This window comes from Nelusetta ayraudi, unplaced genomic scaffold (assembly GCF_046127955.1).
Source record: "Nelusetta ayraudi isolate G7.1 ecotype Tasmania unplaced genomic scaffold, CSIRO-AGI_Nayr_v1 ptg000070l, whole genome shotgun sequence".
Taxonomy (NCBI): domain Eukaryota; kingdom Metazoa; phylum Chordata; class Actinopteri; order Tetraodontiformes; family Monacanthidae; genus Nelusetta; species Nelusetta ayraudi.
The window spans coordinates 4,924,613-4,945,000 of NW_027466120.1; the positions used below are offsets into that span (position 1 = coordinate 4,924,613).

General features: G+C 41.5%; 1 protein-coding gene and 1 long non-coding RNA gene across 2 annotated transcripts; one reads left to right on the top strand and one right to left on the bottom strand.

The window, feature by feature from the left end:
• Window positions 1-11,341: 11,341 nt before the first annotated feature.
• slc60a1b (solute carrier family 60 member 1b) lies at window positions 11,342-14,438 on the top strand. Its single transcript, XM_076042161.1, has 10 exons — window positions 11,342-11,681; window positions 11,777-11,975; window positions 12,208-12,438; window positions 12,514-12,676; window positions 12,842-12,957; window positions 13,110-13,283; window positions 13,406-13,553; window positions 13,649-13,719; window positions 13,820-13,940; window positions 14,055-14,438. The coding sequence occupies exons 1-10, from the start codon at window positions 11,452-11,454 to the stop codon at window positions 14,147-14,149; spliced, it is 1,548 nt and encodes a 515-aa protein (XP_075898276.1). The 5' UTR covers window positions 11,342-11,451; the 3' UTR covers window positions 14,150-14,438.
• LOC142898889 (uncharacterized) lies at window positions 13,397-16,087 on the bottom strand. The gene is made up of 2 exons (XR_012928656.1): window positions 15,276-16,087; window positions 13,397-14,577 (listed from the first exon to the last, which is right to left on the bottom strand). It is a non-coding gene; the product is annotated as an uncharacterized LOC142898889 (long non-coding RNA).
• Between the last annotated feature and the right edge of the window lie 4,301 nt (window positions 16,088-20,388).

Below are 20,388 nucleotides of genomic sequence, written 5' to 3' on the forward strand. Positions count from 1 at the left end.
GGCCCACATTCTAATTTGTGGTACTAGTAGAACATTAGGGCTCTGACATGAACACCTGGCTTGTGTATTAAGTGGGGTATCTGCCCTTGTGATAACAAAAAAGGGCTCATTGTCATAACTCCGCAATTTAGAACATTCTGAAAAATAAGTGGCAGAGGAGCAAAGGAGGATTGGACTTTTCTCTTTTTTGGGGAAGTCAAATGGCAGGCTGTTGTGGAGATAAAGTGCATTTATGCTTGAAAACGCAGTCAGTTTTTCGTTTTTGCATTACGTGGTGCCTTTTAAAATGAACACATCTTTGTATGGCTTTGTTTCTTCTGCCTCCAGCCTCCCAGTGCTGAGATCGTCGAGCTGTTTCTGAACGTATAGATTGTTTGATAAAGTACCGTTTTATTTCTTTGACCATCTGTCTGCTTTAATGAAAATAAACCAATTCCCTAAACAGCTGCAGAAAAATAATCTTCGTGCCAAATATCGGTCTCTCATCTCCACAAGTTTGATGCTTAGAACATTTTATGATACAGATTTATAAGCACAGGCTTTTGTTGATGACAGTGCAGTAAAGTGTAGATGCTTCAATTATCATACTTTGAAAGTGATGTATAATATCATTGAATTAATAAGTAAATTATATTTCTAACAATAAACATGAGAGTCTCTCAAAGGGTTCCTTGGTTGAATTCCCACTGTGCATCCAATGGCTTTAAACCCTACACGACATGTTAGAGAGAAGTCACATAGGAATAGAAAGCCATAAGACACAGCTGTGGTTGGATTTGGAAGGGGAAACTGGTCTTCCATGCAGTTGAGAAACAACACACTGAAGCTCAACAACAAAGGAAAAAAAAAAACAGAGGCTGGGTGCAGACAACAGGCAGGATTTAAAACTCACATCCACATGAATAATTAACCAAAGAGACGGGAAGTGTTCATCCTTGGCCCAGAGGGAGTAAAATGAAACTGTCTTGAGAGTCTTTAGACTGAAGGAATTGCTTCTTTGCACAGCACCAGCTCAAATAAATCGACCCCTATCCTGGTGCTTGATTCTCTCAGCAATTTACTGCGAGCTATTCAATTCCTCAAGGGTTTTGCAGAATAATCTTTGATTAAGAATGCAGTTTTTAATCAGTGTCTGTGGGGAAAAGGTGCAATGTTAATCAAAAGGATTTTGTTTCTGAATTCAAAACAGATTATGTAAAGTCCCTGTATCTGCAGCAACCCCTGCTTGACTTTTTTTTTTTCATGCACCAAGTAGATCATTACCTCAGCATTTTAATGCAACCACTGGCACTGACTACTTAACAACCAGTTAGAAACTTTCCATCCTTCGGTGTTGTGTCCTAGCTATCACGCTAAAGGGCAAAGCATCATTAGGCAGTGGAATTCAGCTCGTGCACTGGATGGATTTCAATTTCATTAGCACTCTTTCGGTCCTACATCATGCTTAGGTCAAATAAAAATGACATTGACTACATTTAAAATCTTTATATATACCCATTAAACTGGGAATTAAGCATTTTCCAGAGTTTTAGTTACCAAACTGTCATAGGTGCTTTTGACTTTTATGAGCCAAAGAAATTTTGCAGTGCGACAAAACAAGCAAACGCAGCTCGCTCGAATGTCTGCTCTGAAAACAGTAGCCTTTATGGAAGAAAAAAAATGTTGCGGACAGAAAGGAAGCTTGCTACTATAGCAGACAGAGGAGGCATGTGTTGACATTGTATCAAGTGCAATGCTGAGGTATTTGAGGCACAGAGGGTCCAGGTATTTTGTCTGTGTTTCTTGTGCTCCCCAGCTCAAATAACAAAAGCCCCATTGAGACAGGCTCCCCATTTTTTTTTCTCTCAGAACAAGCACACAAAGCTTCCTGTACTAGCCTGCAACTGTCCGAGACTGAGGGAACCACATGTGGCCGTGCTTTGATGCACCTGTTTGAGGCACAATTTGCTCTGCTGTGCAGGTAAAACTACTTTCTTTGGCAGTGTACATTCCAGAGGGAAATTCATTCATTTTATGTATAAAGTCATGGTGAGATGAGTAATCACTCCAGGGAACCCGATGAACACATTGCCCGGCATGACAAATAGATGCTTTGGAAAACAAGCGGCACAAGTCTACAATGTGCAGCTTTAGTGGGGGAAAAATTGCTTTGTGGGAGCCAATTAGCGCTGATTCCGTGAATCACATGAGGCAGGCAAATACTTCACTGATAACCCTGGAGGGAATATTAATCCAGGTGTTCTTGACAACTCCTCTTTATAGAGAAGCAAACATTACAAAAAAAAAAATAATAATAAGGACTTGGCATGACATCAATGTTGGAAGTCGGACATTGGAAGTTTAATGTTTGACATCAGACTTATTTATGTATCTTTTTTTTTTTTTTATTCTGGATGCAGACTGAAACACTTCCAATCACTCTGCCAGAGATTTAGTCCTTTGTTTTCAGTCTGCACAGCTGAGGTTTCAGTTTCCTGCTGAAGCTGATCCTTTGCTCTACCTTCCACATGCTTGGAAGAGCACACAGCAAGGCAAGGTGTACAGGCCGGCCAAGTTTATTCTTCTGTTGCCTAATTTTGTTGAGACGAATGCATGTGCCTGTTCTTAGGTATCAGATGTGGCACCTGCTGGTCTTCTGCTGTAACCCATTTACTTCAAGTGTGTTGTGCATTCAGAGATGGTCCTCTGCAGACCTTAGTTGTGACCAGGAGTTGTTTGAGTTACTGTTGCCTTTCTGTCATCTTGAACCAGCCTTCTATTCTTCCACTCAATTCATCCCCCCCCCCCCCCCCCTTGACATTTCTCTTTAATCTCTAGAGGTTGTGCTTAAAAATCCCAGTTGATCAGCAGCTTTTGAAATAATACTGAAACCAGCAAGTCTGACATCAACAAACCATGCCACACTCAACGTCACTTGAATCCCCTTTCTTCCCCATTCTGGTGCTCAATTTGAACTCTGGCAGGTCATCTTGACCACATTTGCATGTCAAAATGCATTGAGTCGTTGCCTCCCAATTTGCGCTCAAGTTGAGTTGAGCAGGTGCACCAGGTTACTTTTAAAGTTGGGGGAAAAAAGGCAAGAAAACGCTGCAACAGACCTAGCAGTCACAAAACCACTTGTCCAATCCGTATGTGGTGATGTAACGTGATTTCTTTTTATTTGCATTTGATCTTCGCTGCCCCTTGGTATCTCTCTCTTTATGATACCTTGGACCACATGACGAGCAAATGCTGCAGCTTCCATCATGGTGCATGAAGTTTAAACTATGATCAGGCTTGATTTTTTTTTTTTTTTCCAAAGCTGTTCTTCTCACCAAACACCAAACTGCCGGCATGCTGAGGGCATACTGGCTCAAAATATACTGGGTATCGACACGACCTGATGATGGTGGCAAAGATCATTGCTTACTAATTGAAGGAAAGTGTTAACTGAGTTAGTCCTTCTGTTTTTTTCCGCCCCACCTTTTTAAAAAAAAAGACTGCTGCTACCATGTTCCCCAGAGCCAGTGTGCTTGCATGTCTCAGCATACATTACTAAAGCCCCTATGTCAGACTCAGTCCAGACAGGATGGTGATTCTCATCCACAGGGAGGATCTGTGATAATCCCCAAGCATTGTGCATGGTCGCTCAACGCAGGACACTTCTAGTAGCCCAAAGCATTTAATGCCGTTAGATGTTGATGTTTATTGCACATTTGAAAGCATGCCCTTTCTTTCTCGTGTGGAACGTATTCTGTTTGTAAGGACGGTGCATTTGATCTTTAAGAATGCAGAAAATTGCGTGTATCAGACAATTCATGACAGGCACACTTATTGAACATAAAAAGAAAAAATGTAAATGCCACGTATCTGATTTCTTATCCTACGTTTCCTTCGTACAAAAAGCACCGGTGCACCCTCCAGTTCAAAACACATTAAAACATATGCACACAAAGCAGAGAATATATGAAATCTCCAGCAAAGCATCTTCCTCTCTTCACTGTCTTGATTAAAACAAATGGTTGTGCTATACGGCTCACTTTACACTTCTCAGAGTAACAGTAACCAGCATTTAGTGCCGGGGGCACTCCTATCCTATAAATCTCTCTCTTACCTCCTTGTTCTCCCTCCTCCGTCCCTTGCTGGAAAGAGTATGGCATCCCTTCAGCCTAATACTGTATGAAGAGACAATGGATAGTGGGGGGAGGAGTTACTATGTGAGCCAGAGCAAAGGTGGGGGAGACGGAGAGAGTAAAAGCAGAATGAAAACTGGAGGGGAGAGGGTGGGAGAGAGGGAGGAAGGGGGGCCGGGCGAAAAAGGGAGATCATTCAGTTGCAATACAGGAATCTGACGAAACGTTACATGAATGACAATTCTTGAACACTCTCAAGCACACACACACACACCCCCACCCCAATCGCTCCCTTTCCTTAGTTGCGATGTCAAGAAAACGGCAACCAGAATTCCCTCTTCACATGGGAAATGTAAGGAAAAACAAGGGACTGTGAGAAAATGGATTCTGCTTTTAAACAAGTCTCCTTCTTTGTCTTTCTTTGAATGAGTTCTTAAGATTCAGAGCTGGCAGAGTGCCCATGGGCCCTGGATGGAAAAGGATAAAAGAGGGGCTGAGGTAGGGGGGCTTTCTATTGTGTTTGTTCCCTTCCTTTTAGTCCTGGCACTTTAGTTGATCTTTGCAGCCAGTTGCAGAATATTTCCTTTCCTCCACTTCGCACTGGGCCCCGCTTTTCAGTCCTTTTACGTTTGGATGAATGGCCCCCCCCCTATCTTCCCTGCTATGTCGCAAACTTTGTTGCGGGCGTACGTACGCCACAAACGCTCCGAGTGTAAGTTTTAATGTGGCGTCACATGACTGAAATACCAAGTGGTCGCTCGCCGTCATCTGAGGATGGCGGTGCCTCGCAGTGCGTCCGTCTCTGCCTGCGCCTCTCCTCTCTTTGTCCTCCGAGCAGCTCATCAGTAAAGCAAGAGTGCTGTTTTTCCTGGTGAATCCGTGATGAAGACAGCAGGTGCTGTTGCCCCTCTCTAAGTCAGATTCACTCACAGCAGACCCCCCTCCCCACACACACACACACACACACACACACACACACACACACACACACACACACCAGTCCGTTTTCTCAACTAACACAAGCCTCCTCCTGCCATTGATGTGAGGAGGGCGGTTCGAGACGGGAGAATGAGCTACTGTATAATGAAGCACAGCAATCACACCCGGGGAAAATATACAGTTTGATGAGGGCCTTTTAATGAGGGCCCGCCCGCGACCCTGAGCGGAATCGCCGATGAGCGCCCCGACACAATGCTACAGGGATATAGAGGCGTAAAGAATTAAAAGCATCTCTTGTCAGCCACCGCCGTGCTTCCCACAGCCACTCGTGCTGCATCAGTGCCGCAAGAGAAGCCCTGTTTTCGCTCACAGTCTACCCCCCCCACCACCCCCCCATCCTCCTCCTTCTCTCCCTCCTCCCCCTTTCCCACAAACCCTTCCCTCCGCTCCCTGTCTTCCTCTTGCTTTCCCTCAAATAAACACACAGGCTGTGTTCATTACTATTCACCAGGTTTCACTTGGACACGCATCATTGCGCCGCTCGCCACAACTGTGTCAGGAGGGGGGGGGGGGAATTGGAAGGGAAGCGCACGAGATGTCTCATGATAGAGGAGCATAAATCACAGATGTGTTTTCTGTGTCCAAACATACATCACCAGACAGCTGCATGTGTTGTGTTGTGTTATCTCTGGCCCCTGGCAGAAAAATCTTCATCTTCTGCCGTGGGTACAAAAGCACTGTTTCCCTTTGTGGGGATGTGGATCCATCACTTGCTTCTCATTAAACCCTCTGAGGTCGTACAGTCGTTATCTGCGCTGATAGACTCACAAAGGATTTCATCCGTGAAAATAGGCAAAGGGCTTCATTTTTATGCCGGCGCTGTCTTTCTTCAGTCCTCATATGTCCCTCGTGCACCATGTTTTGCATCTGTTTCAGAAAAAAAACTATAGATGTAATTTTCATTTTTGGGGCCTCTGTGAAGCATATTCACAAATAATACAAAGGGACAACCTTCAGAATCATAATTTGAGTGTAGGTAGGCTTTGTGGAGTTTTTTTTTTTAAATCTCTGTGAATAAATATTGAGAATTGAAAAACACAGCCCTAATGAGCTTTTAATTTGCTCTATGTTTTAATTTACATGACGTGTTAGCCTCTGTCGTGTAAGAAGTGCCAGAATAAGAACAACCAGTTTGCTTGTGAAAGATTAACTTGGATTGAATCAGCATTAAGCTATTTTCTAATTTTAAAAGGCCCAAAAGAGTGTTTGTTTTGGCTTTGAATTACTTTTACGATCCTTTTTACTTTGTAGGCCTCACTGTTAAGTGCAGAAGGGTTTGTTGCATTTGAGTGACTGCTCTCTCACTGCTCTTTCTCATGGCTCTATAAAAACAATTTGATAAAACATTCAAAGGAGGCAACTACTTTCTTTCCTGGACTACATTAAGTTTGTTTGAAAAGTTCCATTCATCTTTTCACTGAAAGTGTGACATTGGCTTTTCTTCTTTTTTGGCCCTGTGTCATATCCTGGATACATGAGATCGCTGACATGCATCCATTGGAGAAAAAGAGCACACAAATCTGGAAAAGGGGAAAAGCGGAGGCAAATCTTGGAAAGTGATCGGACAAACTGTCAGTCACATTTGGGCAGATTGATTGATATCTGTTACAGTTGTGTCACCGTCTTCATTAATCAATGGGCATTCTCATTCTAGCAAAATTTGATGTTTACAAACAATATGTTACAAAAGTCCATCCATCACTTTTTTTTTTTTTTTTTTTAGCTCCCCCCTGTTTTGCAGAAAATGCTCAAAGACAACCATGGATGCAAAGGACACTGATGACTCTCCCAGGTTAGTGACAACACTCACCAGATTTTGTGGATGTGGAAGGCACAGCAAAGCTTCAGTTTTAGCTGACAGCTGAAGCCAAGCATTTTTTTTTTTTTTTTTTGCTAAAAAAGAAAAGGCAAAAATATTTTCTGTCATGGATAATACATTGTAAAAGAATGCTCCATTGGAGCCCGGGATTGGAAAAAGTTAAGATCTGAATGTGGGTGTGTGAGATTCTGGGTGACGTAAAAGTCGTACTTCATAACATCTCCTCCGGCATGCAGACTGGGCCTATTTTGCTGCTCATCGCTGATTATATTCATTTTCAACACATAATGCTTGTTTGTTTGAAGATTGTCTGTTGCTTCATCTGTTTGTTTTTTTATGAACATAATGAGAAATCTATGGTAATGAAAGCGAATTGCATATTCAACACAATGCAGAATGAGATGGGCCCATATTTTTGGCAGAGTTTCCTGGCTCTCCTGTCTTTAGAGTCTATTTGCATCCAGCCCTTGACTTCCTCATTAGTTTTTCCTCTTGCTTTCAATGCATTTTGCATATTGAACCTCACCACTCAATAGCGTATCCCAACTTCCCCAGTCCAACGACGTGCAAGGTCATTAAGCTCCTCCACTATGTGGGTGCGAATGCTTGTGTGTCTCTATATGCCAGTCGTGATGAATAAGCACCTTACCTGTTTTCACCCTATGAGATGAAGTGTAAGCTCCAGCCTGCATCAAGTCACACAAGTCTTATTTTGAACCACTGCCTTTCTATTGTCAACTTTTTAACTCTTCTCTAAATCTGTAGCAGATTAGTTCCACAGTCTTTGCTGTATGGATTATGAAGGTGTTCATAATATTTAATTCTGTTTAATTCTCCAGCATTTCTTGTGGTTGATGTGTGTTTTATGAGCCATTTTATTTAGCTGAGACTGAGGCTGTGGCTTCTTACACTTGTTTGGTGTCAGCTGTGCTGTCAGCTGTCGTTACTCACATGCTTCTAGACTTTTGGACTCATACATGGCTTTGGACATAGGGACTCGTCCAGCATTAACAATCTTCTTTTTCATTGTATGCAGTGCACTACTCATCTCTGTCTTGCTTGCGATCTGTCTGCCATCTAGGTTTTTCCTCACTCCATTCAAGGGATGCATGTGTCGAGAATGTAAAGCCCTTTACAGGCAAACCTGGGCCAAAATCTAATCAAATAACACTTGATTTGATTTTGAGATTGATTAAAAAGTGAGAACTTGAACAGGAAATGTTATTATCCAGATATGTTGAGGAGAACATGATGCCACGTGATAAAACAAGCTTAATGCGGGTATTATATGCTTTAATACTTCGAAGAGAAACACTGGCGATATTGTTGATGTCAATAATCCCATCAGTGAACAACACATTAATATCCATACAGGTGTGATATACCTGTTGCCAACAGGGAAATGCTAATTGCATAATGCTGAGAAATAGGAAACGTAAATTTAATAATTTTGACAAAGTGCACAGTTACCAATGGGTGGGTTGACTTAGACGCCTACAGAATTGAATGGACTACAATGCACATCGGTAGATCAGGGCTTGATCATTGGTAATTCATGTGAATCATAACACTGAGATATCATCTTCCCTTTCAAACATCTGTCATTTTCTCAGTTTCACAAGTATCAGGTTCCAAAACTTCCCAGTGTGCCCTATACTGTTTTGCCTAGCAGCGATGTTGGTTTTCGTGCCACCTCTCCCCGTCTCTATTTTGAGCCTGTGGATATGTATTGAGGGTGCTTGGCAGGGCATTCCAATCCAGGTCTACAGGGAGGTGACAGATACATCTCTAACTGCGCCAGGAAAAGCTCGTGCCTACTTTAGTTAACTCCCCCATATTTGTGCTGCATAATATATGTCTGCTTAAGATGACTGGTAAAAAAAAAAATAAAAAAAATCCATATACATAAGTCCATAAACATATTGCGACTTCTACAAAGAAGAGATCTTAGAGGGGTAGATAAGTGTAAGGGAAGTAGATTATGATTCTTGTCACATTGTCTCAGCTCTGTCTCAGGCTTCCAACTGAAAGACTTGGGTAAATGTCAGGGTATGGAGATGAGTGAAGAGCTGCGCAATGTTCTTTTTGTGCACTTGAGACCCTCTTATGGATGTCTGGGCTGCAAAGCACGCCTCTCATCCTAAAGGATATGCTGCATTCTCACCATGTGAATTATAAAGAGGGGAACAAAATGGAATGGAATACCCCCCCCGGGTCTTTTGATGTCAAGACATCACTTGAGCTGCACGTTGGTGCAGCATTACAAATAGCCTGAGGTCGTCCAACACGAACGCTGATCCCCGCTGTGGCTTCATCCACAAATGAAATTAACGGGGAATGAGACATATTGTAGATATTGCTCCTGTAATTATTGCGTGCCTGTCAAGCTCACAGGCTGCATCCCTCCCTGCGATTGCAACACAATGTGGTACTTGTCTGCCATCTAGTGTTGAATCTGTGTGGGCAACGCGCCAGTTCACTTATTTTAAAGCAACGCGCTTTGCTTGAAGACTGCAAACGCCTCTTTTAGAAACAAACCCAAGAGTAGTTCGATCAGTTCGGTGTTGTGAACGACTTTAATGTTCACTTCTTTTTTTTCTTTTTCTTTTTTTTAATGTATTATTATCTTTGCAACTGGCAGTTGCTGTTGTTTTATTTATTCCAGTCCATTTAGTAACGCATTACACGGGTGTTGATTCATCTTTCCCATATAATGGGAACATGAAGGACTTCTTTTTTTTTTTCTTCTTTTTTTTTTTTAACCCAACCCATATGAAAAAAGTTAACTGATGTTGTACTTCAGTAACTAGAAGTTCGTGTTGATTGTTAACACTCTCTTCCACACACGCAGGTAGTTGACAATTACCTGGAGAAGCCGTCGAGTGTTGCTCTATCTCCAGAGGAGGAAGTGAATGTTAATGAATGCCTTTTGTATAAACAGCTGTATTCCTCAGTTTGCTTCCTGACAAGCATCTCTTCCTTGCATGGCGAGTTGGCAAATCAGTTACACAGCTTAGCCCTGTTGGCACTCGCATCCTGGCAGATGTCTGTGGAGAGGAAAATGCAATGCAAATGACAGAAGAGCATATTTTATTTAGCACAGATATCATCGCGCTGCGTGACTTCCAGCCATCCATAATGGGACGAATGGCTCGCTGTAGAAACTTAGAGCCTTGCAACTATGAAGATAATTTAATAAAAATAAAAAAAAAGTCGATGTTGAGTCATCGTCCTGCAACTCCACAATAGACAAAGTTCTTCCCCGTTTGTTTCCCCGGTCTTTTATTAAATGTAACTGTGGCCATGACTTAATAGACATTTGAAATCAACAGCTTGTGCTTGTACTCGCACTTTCTTTTCTTTTTTTTTGTCTTCCCCTGCAATGGCGGAAGCCCATATTTGGCTTGGTTTCTTCCGCATAATCATTACAGAGATTTGATATTAAATCCAATTTTCTAGCCATGTAAATGTGGTAGTGTAATACCACACTTCAGTCTATATTATTCAGTAGTCAGCACCCTTTTTTAAATCCAGAGAACAGTGTGTGCTGTATGTAAATCATGCATTAAGTTGGAGAGGCTCAGCTTCTGTCTTTCTTTCTTTTTTTTTACCCTCCATTCCAAAAGGGGGTCAAGGTAAACTGAAGCTGCACATTGCACGTACTGTCTAGTTTCAAGAGGTGAACTTCAGACACATTCACTTGGGAATACTTTTTTGCAAGTGTAAAGCAGGAAGGCAACATTTTGCAACAAGTTTTTTTCTCTTTTCACTTTTAGTTTAGTATTTAAAAAAAAAAAAAAAAAAGTTTCACTGATACAGATTTTAGACCCGATGCATATTGTATTGTTTTGTTGCATCAGACAAGATGATAAGATATTTTAACTTTGTTGAGTTCATAAATAAATGTATGGTAATCCTATATACTGTATGGAACATGTTTAAAGAACTCAAGAGGGCCAGAGCTTTATTATAAATATATAATAAAGCTGTTGTGTGTGTATGTATTCACACACTGAACAATGCAACAACATTTTTTGTTTTCTTGCTTATTGAAAGTGGCCTTTATTTGCAACATTGATGAAAAAAAACCCAACAACAACTAATCGTCCTCCTGAAAGTTTCTTTTGACGCATTGGCCACTCGTTTGTCAAGGTGCGAAACATCTCGTCCTGCAGGGGTTGATGCGTCATTGATTCCTTTTCCATTGATGGGTTTTTGAGGTGGGCCGAGCCACAAATATAGGCTTTCTGGTAGCATTTCAACAGAGTCTTTTCACCACTAATCATTGACCCTCTTGAAATGGTCATATTATTGTTGGATGAATCGTCACTTCACCCATTAACTCAGGAACTCACTTTTCAGTTAAGCAATCCAGAGAGGAGGGAGTGAGTGGCTTTAAAAAGCACGAATGAACTCAACATACAGCTACAGGCAGCTGTTGTCACGCCTTGCACTGCAACACAAGGTTGCCTTCACATCCTCGACATCCTTGACGCCTGTTCCATTGACGTTTGAGCCAACATGTTTGTGGACGAGCGGATCTTGACTCTGTTCAAAAGGAATGCCCATCACACACTGACCTACTGGAGCGTCTTCTTCAGCTTTGGACTCTGCATTGCCTTTCTCGGACCTACAATTTTGGACCTGCAGTGTCAAACAAACTCAACCCTCAGTCAGATAACGTGGGTGTTTTTCTCCCAGCAGTTCTGCCTGTTGATTGGCAGCTCGATAGGAGGCGTTTTCAAGAGGACGTAAGGATACGATTTGCGTGCACACTCAGATATCACCAAAACTCTGAATAACCCGGTCTCATTATAAATGAATGTGTCTACTTTCTTTCTCCAAGGCTGTTCAGTGCCCTTGCCGCTTTGTTTGTCTCCGCTCTTGTCATCTCTGTCATATTTGCCATCATCCCTCTGTGCACCAATGTTCTCCTGCTTGCGATCGCCATGGCTGTTTCCGGACTGGCAATGGGGATCATTGATACCATTGCTAATATTCAACTGGTGACCATCTATCAGAGGGACTCTGCTGTTTTCTTGCAGGTGAAGAATCTCTTATTATCTGCATAGCTGAAGTTTTCAAACAGTATTGACATTCATACATTTATATTAGAGATTGTTTTAATAGCAACAGGCTTGTTTGAATTGACCTTTACTCCCATCATATTAGCTTAACAGGAATGTGCTCCAGAATAACTGCAATAGTTGAGAGCCATTCTCATGCTATAATAAAGGAAGTTGTGTCTTTGCCTCTTGGTTTTCTGCATTTTTGCAGGCTCTCCATTTTTTCATCGGGTTCGGAGCCTTGGTGAGCCCGCTGATTGCAGATCCCTTCCTCTCGGAGACAGGCTGCGGGAACCACACAGAGAACGCCAGCGAAACCATACATCATTTCCGAAACATGCTGAGAAACAGCCCGATTGTGGAGCACAACATAAATCAGAGCCACATGTCCCATGAGGACTCCAATGTGCAGTATGCATTTTGGATCATGGCGTTTATCAATGTAAGACGATATTGTAGTCGCTGTTGTAGTTTCTTTATCCCGATTTCAAGCTGATTCTTATTTGTTCACCCTCAGCTACCTGTACCCATGGCCGTCCTGTTCCTGATGTACCGGGAACAGCTGATCCCATGCTGTCCCAGCGGCACCCCCCGACTCCTGGACAAAGATGAACTAGCCATGGAAACCCAGCAAGGCGCAGAGGGTCCCGATGTGGAACAAAAGAACCACGAAGCTGGAGGTGAAAGGAGGGGAGGGGAACTATTTTTAATAGAAGATACTTATTTTGAGATGAATAATTTGAACCTGTCTTTGTGCTGCTTTTGCCCTTTTTTAAAAAATAAATAAATAAATGTCATTTTGCACGGGACAATCTGTCATTTTTTGACATTTTGCTCTATTACAGGCCACGGCAATATCTTTAGCTGCTGTCAGAATGATAACCTGCGTGGGCTGCCAGTGTCCTTCTTTATGATTCATATCCTTGGAGGGATGGTGCTCTTCATGACCGATGGTATAGTGGTGAGTGAGGAGTGCGGTTACGTGATAAAAATTCGCATATCGCAGACGACATTCGGCCAAAGAATTTATGAGGGCACCCCCAGATCTGTTTTTGCATTATACGCCACAAAAAGTGGAGCACGTCAATGAATAAACACACCCTCGTCTTGCAGGGCGCATATGCTGGCTTTGTGTACACCTACGGGACGCAGCCACCCTTGTCACTGCCTCATAAGATGGCAGGTTATCTTCCAAGTATCTTCTGGGCGGCTATCACTGCTGGTCGTCTGTTATCCATTCCTCTCTCCTACCGATTCCAGCCTGTGAGACTGCTGATGTTCAATCTAGTAAGGCCAATGCAACACATGGAGAGCCATTTTATTTATTTATTTTAATGACAGCGTTAAATACTTTGCCATTTTAAATCCACCTTGCTCATCCTCTATCTTTTTTCTTCTTCTTCTTACAGGCGGGTGCCATCGTTACTGTGTTGATGCTGCTTATTTTCTACACCAGTTCTACATTTTTGTATGTTGGGACGTGTCTATGCGGGCTCTTCCTCAGCAGCATATTCCCCTGCATGCTTGCCTATACTGAAGACATCCTTGATTACCAGGGTTCGTGAATGAATTCCAACCTTTTTTTTTTTTTTTTTTTGAGAATGAAAATGCAGAAGGTAAAGGGAAATGAGACCATCCTTTTCTTTTGTCAGGTTGCGCCACATCAGTCCTGGTAACAAGTGCCGGCATGGGAGAGATGGTAATGCAGGTTCTGGTTGGCTCGGTAAGTGAGGAATACTTTCAGGGGAGAAAGCGTAAGAGAAAGCTGATTAGAAAGCAAGATTTCATTTTTCATAGCTTAACGTGCGATTTAATTTCCCAAGATTATGCAGACAAAAGGTAGCTACAGCTTCCTGCTGTGTGGAATGATCATCGCCTGCATTGGTTTTATCCTCTTCATTGGCCTCCTGCTGTTCCATCGAATGCACAGAAATTACCTCGCAGGTACATCATTAGCACCGGCATCCTCCTCCGTTGCGCCGCCGCTAATCTCCTCCTCCTTCATTAATTTCATACTCCTCCACGCCCTCTAACCCGCTCGCTCTGCAATCCCAACAGGAACGACGAAAAAGTCTGCCATGGTCGAGGAGCAAGTCACGGAGCAGAATGGATCAGCCAGAACAGAACAGAAAGAGGAGAGCGCGACCAGCTGAGGTCCGTCCCGGCTGTCTTTGTCGTCGTCGCTCCTCACTTGCAGTTTGTCCGCAAAGAATTCACACTCGCGACCAATTTCTCGCAAACGGACGTTGAGCAGACTTACTGTTGTTGTGCTTGAAATAACATTGTTTTGTAAATATTGGCCTGCTGATGGAGATTGTATTGGAATTCTTTTTCAAGTTTGGTGAAGAATAATCATCAGATTGTTGTTTCTGTTTTACATCACATCAAAGGTTGAAAATTAAGTATTATAATAAAGATTGCATTGAGAATGCACAACCGTTAGCTTGCTGTGTGTTATCTTGTTTCTCTTCATCGTGCTCTTTACTTTTTTTTGCCTATATTTTGAAATATATATGTCAAATAGTTGTGCAGGTGAAATCATACCTCTGATTGTGAAGGTTCTCAGACAGTGGATGTCAGTCTATCAGCATAACAAAACAGCTTTTCTGATAGGGTGGGGTACTCTTGAGGACCGCCTGTAGGTTTTTCTTTCTAAAATTTCCACTTAAGCTGCCGTAATTTCCCCACTGTGAGACTAATAAAGGAATATCCTATCTTGTATTTTTGCTCCCCACAGGTGGTTTAATATGTGGGACTCTCAAGCAATCCTTTAAGAACTGAATAAGCCTTTCAAATGAGGGGCGACAATGTCTGCCAGTTACCCACAACCAGTCCCACAACTTTCTGTAATCAAGAAGAGAAAAATCAATGCAGATCCTCCTCCATCCAACGTTTTCTTTGCTTTTCAATAAACTCATCCAGTAGAGAGATGCAGGTCGGACTTCGTGCTCAAAGAAAGTTGAACCCGATTGACAAATAGTCAATCTATAACTTTAACCTGGTGCGAGAATAACAATAACAGTTGATATTAAAGATTAGATTAAAAGCACACTGGCCAAGTGCCACAGTTCCAAAAGTGATTTGTATTGGTTGAGTCAGGACACATATCATTAAGCGTCTCCAGCACACGACTTGAGTGATGTTTTTCTAATTGAACAGTACTTGACTTTAGTCTTGACAGATTGTGAAAGAAAAAGAAAAACATTTTAGCTCAGAGAAAATTAAAAAACGCCCAACAGATTTTTAAGCTTTTCAAACAACTAATTGTTGTTCTCTCACCTTGATCTCAAGGCTGTTGAAGTTAAATTCCACCCACGGATTTTCTTGCTGGCATCTGGCACATGCTGGGCCTCATTTTCAACCCAAGTTTCACCATTTGGAGGAAAAAGGATCTGCATTTTCATAAAGCGGTGTTAATGACAGCCTCACAACACATCTGCAGTGCTCATCTGACGTCTGTGAGGCAGTGATAAACAAGCTCACTCTGTTATCACTGTCACCGAACACGACAGCTTTAGTTTCCAAAATTACCCGTATTGATTTGCTGGAGAGAAAAAACAACAACAAAGGCGTTCTGTGGTGTTATGACACGGCAGTAGGTGGAGTTTGACAGGGTGCAGCTGCAGACTGGTGCGAATGCAACAGAGGATGCAAACAAACAGTGGGACAAGCGCATTTCTCCGAGACTTGGTAGAAGACAACAATGTTTGTTTCCACACAGCCTTGGCCCGCTGCCTGGCTGTGGATGACTTTGAACACAACACAAATGCTGCTTCAAATGCTCACTGGCTCAGCTTGGCCATCTGATAAGCAGAATGGATGGTGTCGTTCCCAGCCGGCGCAGCGGCAGACATCAGAGGATGAGCCTTGTTGCTCTGGCTTGGCCTCGTTCTCAAACGCGGCTCTCATCTCTTGTTAAATGTCAACAGATATGAAATATTTAGTGTTGTCTGAACTCCAGGGATCCGCGAGCCACAATTTGTAACATGTTCGGAATGTAAATTGTTTTGCTTTGATGTACTGTTCAGTGAGAAAAGCACAATGTAAATGTCGGGTTACTACGGCGCTGAAAATTTGACACGAGCTCGAACAGCCGCGTTCACTTTTTCCGGCAAAATGTTCTCAACTCGACACATATTCAGGAAAAAGCTTACTTTGCCATCTCATGGAAATGGGGTGAGGCAGATGGTTTGTACAGAGGCAAAAGCATGTAGTGGAGATAACGTTAAGATATTAAAAAGGCACTAATAGGTTTTCTTTTTGTATTTAGAAGGTTTGCAGATTGAAAAAAAAATTCAATAACATACATGGTGTGGTTGATTAAAAATACAAATGCAGTATTAAATAAACACATAGCTTTGTTATTAAATGATTGTATGATGTAGGCCTGTCTTTTTTCTGCTGTGACTTAAAATATTAAATAGAACTCGACTTACACACAAACAATCAACCACAATTTTGCTGTGGATGACAATAATAAAAAAGGAACTGTCTGAACTGCAGATATGTGCTGATAAAGATGTTTAACAGTTATAATCCTGCTGTGGGGGTTTGTGATATTTCATGAAGAGGGATTTGCACCAAAGTTCAAGGCATTAGACAGTAAATGGGGGAGTTATCTAATCATTTGGCTGCTATTACACTGCAGCCTTCTTTATCTTTAACGGTTCATGTAATATTGAAAGAAATATATGCTGGTGTCGCTTTCAACCTGAGGCAAAGTCTGCATGCAACTTTAATGCTGTTTGTTTTTCATTTCGTAGCACGGACGACAAATTAATTGAAGATGTTTTTAAATGTTATATGTAGAGAGACAGATTAACAAGTCCCTGAAAGTGACATGCTCCTTTCCCCCACTGATTCTTCCTGATAGTGTGAAATACAAAACTGTCCAGATTAACTTTCTATCAAGGTCATCGTCTCAGCAACATTCACTGTGTATTTGAGAGTTGGTTCCCCAAGGCAGCCAATCAGATTAATGTTTCACACACACCACACATATGTTGTGCATTGGCTCCCGGAGGAAAGCTTCGAATACTGTGAGTCCACATGAACACTAGCCCATAATAAACGGTAAAAGCTTTTCACTCTCCTTCCTCATCTGTCCAGCAGATGAAAAACAGTCCTGTTAGTCCAGTTAGAAGAGATGTTGCTTTTTATTGAGCAGATTTCTTGCGTGTGAGTTTCCAAAGTATTGTTCTGCTTATTAACTTTACCACCAGTGCATACGTGAACAACCTAGTTCTGTTTTTTTTTTTTCCTGTGTTGGTTGACCTTAAAGTCAACTTCCCAGTTTCCCAAGTCGAATCCCCAGTGTGTCACTCTGTGCTCTTGTTAAATATTAGTGCATCTAAAAGGTTTACTAGGTAAAATTGAAATTCAGTTATCATCACTAAGTTCCCTGTGTAATGATTGTTTAGTCAAAACACAGAAAGAAAAATCACTGAGACAATTCAGATGGCCAAAATGTTTCATTGTGTGTTTTAATTTAAACATGCATTCTCACTAAATATTTGTCTGGACACACTCCCAGTTAATAGTTTGGACACACCCTATAAATTGAATGTATTTTCTTTAATTCTCATGACTATTGACATTGCAGTTTCTCACTGAAGGCATCAAAACTACATATGAACACTCATGGGATAATGTGGAAAACAATAAAATTGTAAAATAACTCAAACGCGTTCTTAAAGTTATTTAACCTGTTTTTCTTTGCTGCATAAATACATATATCTTGCCTATATATTTGATGTCTTTGGTATATCTGCAATGTAGAAAGTTGCAAAGATAAAAAAAAAAAAAAAAAAATTGCATGAGAAGGTGTGCCCAAACCTTTGACTGGTAGTGTGTGTCAGTTTGATATGAACCAATAGCTGAAATGCTGTCTTTTTCAGATATGAATGTTTTAGATGAGTCACTCAATTAACAGATGGGGGGGGGGGGGGACAATTATGTGCAACAAGAAAATTTCAACCCGTGTTTGTAGAATTCAACCTATTCTAACAGCAAAGACAAAATCTGTGAATAAGATGCAAATAAAATTCCAGAGCTCATTACAATAAATCTTAAAGTATAATCCCAATGATAAAATGTGGCATTTGCTCCACCGTTATGAAGTCGTTTCAGTGTACAGCAGCATAAAATGGGAAAAGCTCAAATCAGATGCAGGGAAGCCTGAGGACTTGCAGGGGATGGAAGTTAATGGGGCAAATTATAGAATTGTTGGCCCCAAAGGAAATTATACTTCCAAACAAGATGTTCAGAGCATTTATATACATATGTGTTTGTGTGTGTGCGTGTGCGTGTGTGTGTATATACATAAACTATTATATAAACAAGTTGTTTCACAGGGACAGGCAGGCAGGGTTTCACAAGTTAGGTTTCTGTTCAGCAACAGGAAGGATGTAATGGGTGATGAAAAGAAAAAATGCACACATTGCAACTTTTCTTTTTGCCTCTCCCTATCTTGTCTCTATCGATCAAATGTCTTATGAAAAGACACGGAGTGATTCTAAGGTGTTGGGAGTGATATTTAGTCTAAAATACTCTCATGTTTTCTTTACAAGGTGGCACATTGGCTTGGCCTGGACCCTGACCAGGGGCCTGTTTTCGTGTGGAGTTTGCATGTTGGGTTCCCTCCATGTCCTCCGGATTCTTCCCACAGTCCAAGCACCTGTATGTTCAGTGAAGCGGCGACACTAAATTTTGTGTGTGTGTTTCTCTCTGTGTGTTGGCCCAGGGATGAACTGGGGGCTTGCCCAGCGTGTATGCTGCCTTTACTCTTTGATAGCTGGGATAGGCTCCAGCACCGCCATAACCCTGAGTGCAGGATCCGCCGTGATAGAAAATGAATGACTGGTTTGTGTTATTTAGTCTTACCTGCGGTCAGACGGCCTGACACTAGCAACCGCTTAATATGTGGGATTGGAAAAAGAAAATACAACGAATGAGAACCATTTGTTTTGTTTTTTTAAATTGTGGCTTCTTAAACCAGACACCATACAGTTTCACAGTGCAACCACAAACACAAGTAGATAAACATCACCGACAGTGACGTCACACAAACTGCGGTTGCACAACCTACTCAAATGAAAAATTAAGAGGAACCATCCAAACCTTTGCTTCCACATTCCACAGTGTGATGTCTGCCTCCCATCATGAAGACATCAGGTATATATCTTGCTTTATTTTCTGGTAACAGTATCTTTTTTTTTTTAATACTTTTAAGTTTGCCATGGTAGAACAACAATGTGAAATACTTCTTTACTTGAATACTCTATATGGTCTGACTTATTTTTCTCCCCCCTTTGCAGCACCAGTTTTCTGTCTCCTGTGGCTTATGAAACACACTGTGGATTCCGTTTATCTCTCTGCTCCAAAAGAGGTAGTGGGAACGTATGGAGGCTCTGTCAAAGTAACTTGCCGCTACAACCTGCGGTTCAGAGACTACACAAAGTACTGGTGCAAAGGGAGGGTATATGACCTGTGCCGCATTGTTGTCAAAACTCCAAGGAACCGGTTGAGTGACAGAAGCTCCATTACAGACAACAAGACGGCAGGAGCCTTCACGATAACCACGACTTCTCTCCAGGGTAGTGATGACGATGTCTACTGGTGTGTCATCGCCACATCAGGGAAAAATGTCAACACCAGGGTCAGACTCCGAATCTCCCACACAGGTATGACTCACACTTCCTTATACACTTTATTCACCCTTTTATGCATGAATTCTGGCAGCCTCTGACAGGAATTTATTTTTAATAAAACCAACTGAATGTTCTTCATATTACAATACTATTTTATTTTAACAATTACTACTTTTATAGAAATAACAATATTGCTTATTAGATGAGACCTGATGTCTCCTACTGAAGGATTGGCAAGAATTGAGCAACAACTCAAGCATGAAAACACATTCATATAATGGAAAACAATATTTATACTTTTACTTGAAAACATTCATTTTATTTCCAATCCTTACAAACTATTTGACACATGATTTTATTAGAGAATGTAAAATTGTTCAAAAGGATTTTTTTTTTTTTAGATAACCACGACGTTGTTTATGTCATTTTTATGATCGAGAAAAGTAGCTAAAAGTAGAACAGTATTTCCTGTTTCTGTCTCGTTAAATACTAATAGGTTCAGCTGCTATACTGAATTTAACACAGACTAATACTCACAGATGTCTGCAGTGAATACAAGTGTGTAGAAGTCTGTTTTGTTTGATAGAGGAGGAAGCACAAAAAGTTAAAGTTGCCACGTAATAAACTTTCATACAACATTACAGGCAGACGTTTGGTCAATGGCCTGCTGTGGTTGCACATAAATTGATGGAATGTGAATGCCATCCGTAGAGTCCAAGAGTAGAATGTAATTGTGTCATTTC

Coding starts and splice junctions, on each gene's coding strand:
- slc60a1b (XM_076042161.1), top strand. CDS start 11,452: ATGTTTGTGGACGAGCGGATCTTGACTCTGTTCAAAAGGAATGCCCAT. Junction 11,682..11,776: donor GGAGGCGTTTTCAAGAGGAC/GTAAGGATACGA, acceptor TCTTTCTCCAAG/GCTGTTCAGTGCCCTTGCCG. Junction 12,958..13,109: donor TCATGACCGATGGTATAGTG/GTGAGTGAGGAG, acceptor CTCGTCTTGCAG/GGCGCATATGCTGGCTTTGT.